The sequence below is a fragment of the Salvia splendens genome, chromosome 1, assembly GCF_004379255.2.
Source record: "Salvia splendens isolate huo1 chromosome 1, SspV2, whole genome shotgun sequence".
NCBI lineage: Eukaryota > Viridiplantae > Streptophyta > Magnoliopsida > Lamiales > Lamiaceae > Salvia > Salvia splendens.
In genome coordinates this window covers 2,414,436-2,419,027 of record NC_056032.1, presented here as the reverse complement: position 1 = coordinate 2,419,027, position 4,592 = coordinate 2,414,436, and the positions used below count along the sequence as shown (strand labels likewise).

At 39.5% G+C, this 4,592-nt stretch overlaps 1 protein-coding gene across 11 annotated transcripts; it reads right to left on the bottom strand.

Moving 5' to 3' along the window:
• Positions 1 to 1,312: 1,312 nt before the first annotated feature.
• On the bottom strand, positions 1,313 to 4,290 carry LOC121807775 (xyloglucan 6-xylosyltransferase 2-like). 11 transcript variants are annotated; one of them, XR_006052044.1, is made up of 3 exons: positions 2,607 to 4,290; positions 2,127 to 2,158; positions 1,313 to 1,947 (listed from the first exon to the last, which is right to left on the bottom strand). XR_006052044.1 is itself a non-coding variant. In XM_042208106.1 (2 exons), the coding sequence occupies exon 1, from the start codon at positions 4,014 to 4,016 to the stop codon at positions 2,640 to 2,642; it is 1,377 nt and encodes a 458-aa protein (XP_042064040.1). In that variant the 5' UTR covers positions 4,017 to 4,289; the 3' UTR covers positions 1,313 to 2,158; positions 2,607 to 2,639. The 11 variants fall into 11 exon arrangements, 1 of the variants encoding a protein (XP_042064040.1); XR_006052039.1 differs by having other exon boundaries at positions 1,313 to 2,030; positions 2,240 to 4,289; XR_006052040.1 differs by having other exon boundaries at positions 1,313 to 1,956; positions 2,240 to 4,289.
• Between the last annotated feature and the right edge of the window lie 302 nt (positions 4,291 to 4,592).

The following is a 4,592-nucleotide window of genomic DNA, read 5'->3' as shown; positions in this document are numbered from 1 at the left end:
ACGGAGGTTAATACTAGTTGACATAATGTAGTAATCGTTTTGTATTTATATAGAAAAATAATTCACAATTTATATAGTGTAAAAAAAGGCGTGTACTATCATAATTATTTTTGTATAAATACTGTAGGACTCCATCAACCGTAATGCGAAAGCTACAAACAACATTTTTTTATTATTCACTAAATAAGTCACAACAGAGATTTGTAAATTTATTATTGTATTCAGATTATATTTTCTTTGTCTAATTCCAAGTGTTTCACTTTTCTTTTAAAATTATCATTTAAAATTTGTTGCAAGTTTACTGCCATACATTTGCCTTTTTTAATTCAAGCCTCTGAAAGTTGAGACTGAAACATTTTGGGTGGTATTTTACAATGATTGAAAACTTACTCATTTTAGGGTTTTCACTCTTTATGGCTCATGATTTGGTCGGAAAAGATTCAGTCTCTCATATTTTATCTCACCCAAAATTAATTATTTTAACAATATTTAATTTATTATAAAATGAAAATATTATGATCTAACATACTACTCATATTTGCTTTGAAAAAATTTAATCTTAAACATTTAAACTCTAATAATCAACATTTATCTAATAAATGTGATGATAAATTTAATACTCTAGTAATGTGACATTTCCATACTTATGTGGTTCAATGTTAGGAACCAATGGACAAAATCACATGATGCCAAAAGCAGCAATTTATGATTCCTATCTGAAATATCAAGTTTAGCAAAGAATATAGCTATGCTAAAGCAAAAGCATGTGCTGCTCATCTTTTGCTTTTTCAATATAAAGTGCCAAAAATAAGATGCTTCATTCAAACTTTCTTCATTGCCAACAATCAAGACTCAATGTGTGTTTGAGAGAGTTAGACACCTAGAGTTTTATAGTGTGCAAAATTTAGAGAAAGTGGTATAATTAGGTGGTATTCTTCAGTTCGATGGATTAAATAAAACCGAGTCTTAAGGATGTTATTCGATTGAGTAATTTAGACATGATTCTTAATCTCAGACAATCCTACATACAAGTAGTCTTCGCTTGTATGGAAAATCCCATAACAAGTGGAGTAATGATTGAGCAACTTAATATCAGATAATGCCACGAGGATTCACAAACGTTGATGCATTCTAATTTTTCAGCAATCAATCATGTCTTAAACTATACAAGTAGTTTTAATAAATTCGTTGAGTGTATTATGAATGAAATAAGTGAGCAGGCATGCGAGACTCTTACAATAGTCTTATTTTGGAAAAGGAGTGAAATGTGAGTTGTACTTATCAAGAAACATTCAATTGTAAACACCCAAAATTTGTTTAAAAAATGAGACTTTTAATCATGGCAAGAAGTTATATCTTATAAGCTTTAAGAGGCTTACACCTTATTCCAATTTTAATCATGGTAAGAAGTACTATAAGCTTAAGAGGCTACACCTATTACAATGTTCATGGTTCAGCCGATCAGACTGATTTCACCACTAGTTGGGCCAAAATATTGTAGCAAATCATTTTAGTGTGCGAGCCGTACGTAACAGACCAAGCACCGATTTGCAAAAGAACCGGCCAGTCGATCTGGCTTTTAGAAGTGCCTTATTCCCTCGGGGCGATGTTGAGCATCTGAATCCGAATCTGAATACTTTCAGACACCCATGTTTCTTGGCATCATCTTTAACACACATGGAATATGTAGCACCTTATTCCCTTGGGGCATCTGAATCTGAATCTTGCAGCCACCCATGTTGCTTTCATGTGCAGGCGTCAATCGTCATCTTTAGCGCACACATGGAATCTATAACGGCCTTGCCTCTCGCTCCTCGCCCTAAAAGCCTGTTTCCCCCCTTTTCGCGCAAGTAGTAAATGACACAGAATGCAACTCTGCCATTGCAGACATAAAGACAGGGGAGATCAACAGGTAGATGCTAGAACACAAGCTCCCAATACGGTAGGCTGAAAAACCTAAGACAAACAATCATCTCACACTGATGCTAAACCTCGACTACGTTGTCTTTTCAAATCAATCATCACAGTACCTAATTCATTGCATCAGAACTCCACAGAGCAAATTAGAGAAGCTAAGCATCATAGATTAACAACTAGGATATACAAAGCTTTTCTAGTTTTATTACCTGCAGTGTGAAAAATGGCTCTAAAAAGCAAGCTGCAAAACAAAGAAGATCAAACACTCAGCAATTGTAAGAGGTCTTGTACATAATTTTACCAACTGGCTTCACTGACCTACCAATTTAAAATTTCAAGCAACCTTGCAGAGACGACAACTCAAAGTCAACATCAGCAAGTGATATTACAACAGAAAAGGCGTAACCAAAAATCCAAACTACAGTTAAATGTTCAAATCATGACATATGTGGTAAAATTAGATAGCATGGTATAATTAAAGCTCAAGGTAAACTTCCATGGCTAGTAAAGAATTTGATTTGGTGCCTGACCTTTTAAGGCAATGTGGAGAAGAACAATCATCACAAACGTAAAATGACACTATGTCACAGAAGATATTGCCACAATTAAAGAAATACATCAACGGTAACTCTAAGATCATGGGATATAAGTAAAAATGACATGTATTACTATAACTTAAAAATACAAACCCCAGCTCAAAACCCCCTTTTTTCTATGTGCACTCAAGAAGAACCCGTCTTCACAGCCTTAAACGAGGGGTGAAGCAAGCCGAGCTCATCCCTCACTTCAAGAGGCTTGCTCGTCTCGTTCCTAATCCTCACCACCTTCCTACTAGCAAGCGACTTATGCGTGAAGCCATACATCTGCAGAATCTGATTATCCCCAAAGTTGAACGCACGGTCCATCTGCTTCAAGCACCTCTCAACAGGGTAATCCCCAAATTTCCCACAAGGCTTGCAGCCCACAAAGTGAGTCACAAGAGGCCACCTGTGATCACCAAACCCGGGATGGTAGCTCTCAATCATCTGCTCATACTTATCCACCAAAATCCCCCAATAACCGTGCAGATAATAGTGGTTCTCGAGATAAACCTTCTCACCCCACTTCTCCTTCTCCGTTGCCAAGATATACACCATTGCAGACTGATCATCCGCCTCAAACACCGGCCTGCCCTTCAGCTCCCTCGTCAGAATCTTCCCCGCATCCTCCCTAACCTTCCCCTTCGGCCCCATAGGCGCCCACGAATCAAGAATGTCCAACGACCACTGGCAATTCCTCAACAAGAAACTACCGGTGTTCAATCCAATCCAATTCTTTTCATCATAAATCATCTCATCCCAACCGTGCATAACAAAGTTGTGATCTTTATACCTCTCCCATGGCACCTCATAAGCCATATCTGTAAACATAGCATCACTATCCATCCACCATAGAAACTCCACCTCAGGGTGAGACAGCAGAAGCTTCCTAATCAACGGCAATTTCGCCCAAAAACCAGCCATTTCAGCATCAAGCAATGCCATATTATAGAAGATCTCAATCCCATGAACCCTAGTGTAATCAATCTTATTCTTGATCGATTTCAGCAAGTAATGATCCCCCACCGGATTCTCACACGGCGTCGGCGACGAACCTGTCACCAGCAAAACCCTAGGCTTATTCTCAGCGACGAAATTGGGGTAATCCGGATTGTTCTTCAGCCACTCGGATCTCTGCTCATCCCAATCCGATATTTTCTGGCCGAGAGAGTAAGGCTGCGATGGATCGCGCTTGAATTCGGGGAAGCCGTCGTCCTCATCCTTCAAGATCTTCTTGATATCGAAATCGGCGTAGTTTTTGCTACCAGCGTCCGCATTCCCGGTCGATTTGAGCTCGGCAACTTCCTCCAAGACGCGGCGCGGCTCGGCCCGCTTGCGGATGTGAGAGAAGGTCTCGCGGATGTCGTCGAGATCTTTCTCCGGCGTGCCAAACTTCCCGGCGCCGATGTTGGCTCGCAGCACTATCAGCGTAAGGAAGAGGCAGAGCACCGTCAGCTTCGCCTTGCGGAAAGCGCGGTGGAGGCGGCGCGCGTTGAGCGGGCCGAGAACCTGATCCAGCATCGCGATTCGGGCCCTCTTCGAGCTGGAGCGTTGATGACTCGGACAGTAGAATGCGGGATTCGCGAAGCCCAGAAATCCTCAAAGCTTTAGATGGAAAGTGGAGATCGGAATCTGGGATCTTCGATGGAGGAAAATGGGGATCTGGGAATGAATTTAATCGGGTTTTTTTGAAGGGAAGAAGTGTCGGTGGAGAGTGATGAAGTGGTGGAAGTGGAAGGCAAGATGGATGAGAGGAGAAGGTGCTTTCAGACAGGAAGTTTTTAATTATAGTGATTAGAGTTGTTAATTGTGTGTTTAATCGTTTTGTTAAGTTGCAATTGCGCGTGGAGCCCACTTTCCAGTCAAGGGATGGACAATCTTTGCAGGATTTTATTTACAAAAAATGGATATTTTTAGGATATTCTTATAATTTAAGTTATTATGTACTATATAATTTATGTATATTTATCTTTATTTTAAAAAGTTACAGTTCATATATTTTTTAAAATATTTTCTGAAGATAAATGGACTATTTTATGAGATCAAGTCATCAAGAGGGTGAAAGAGAAGTTTGTACGTATTTTATTACACCATTAA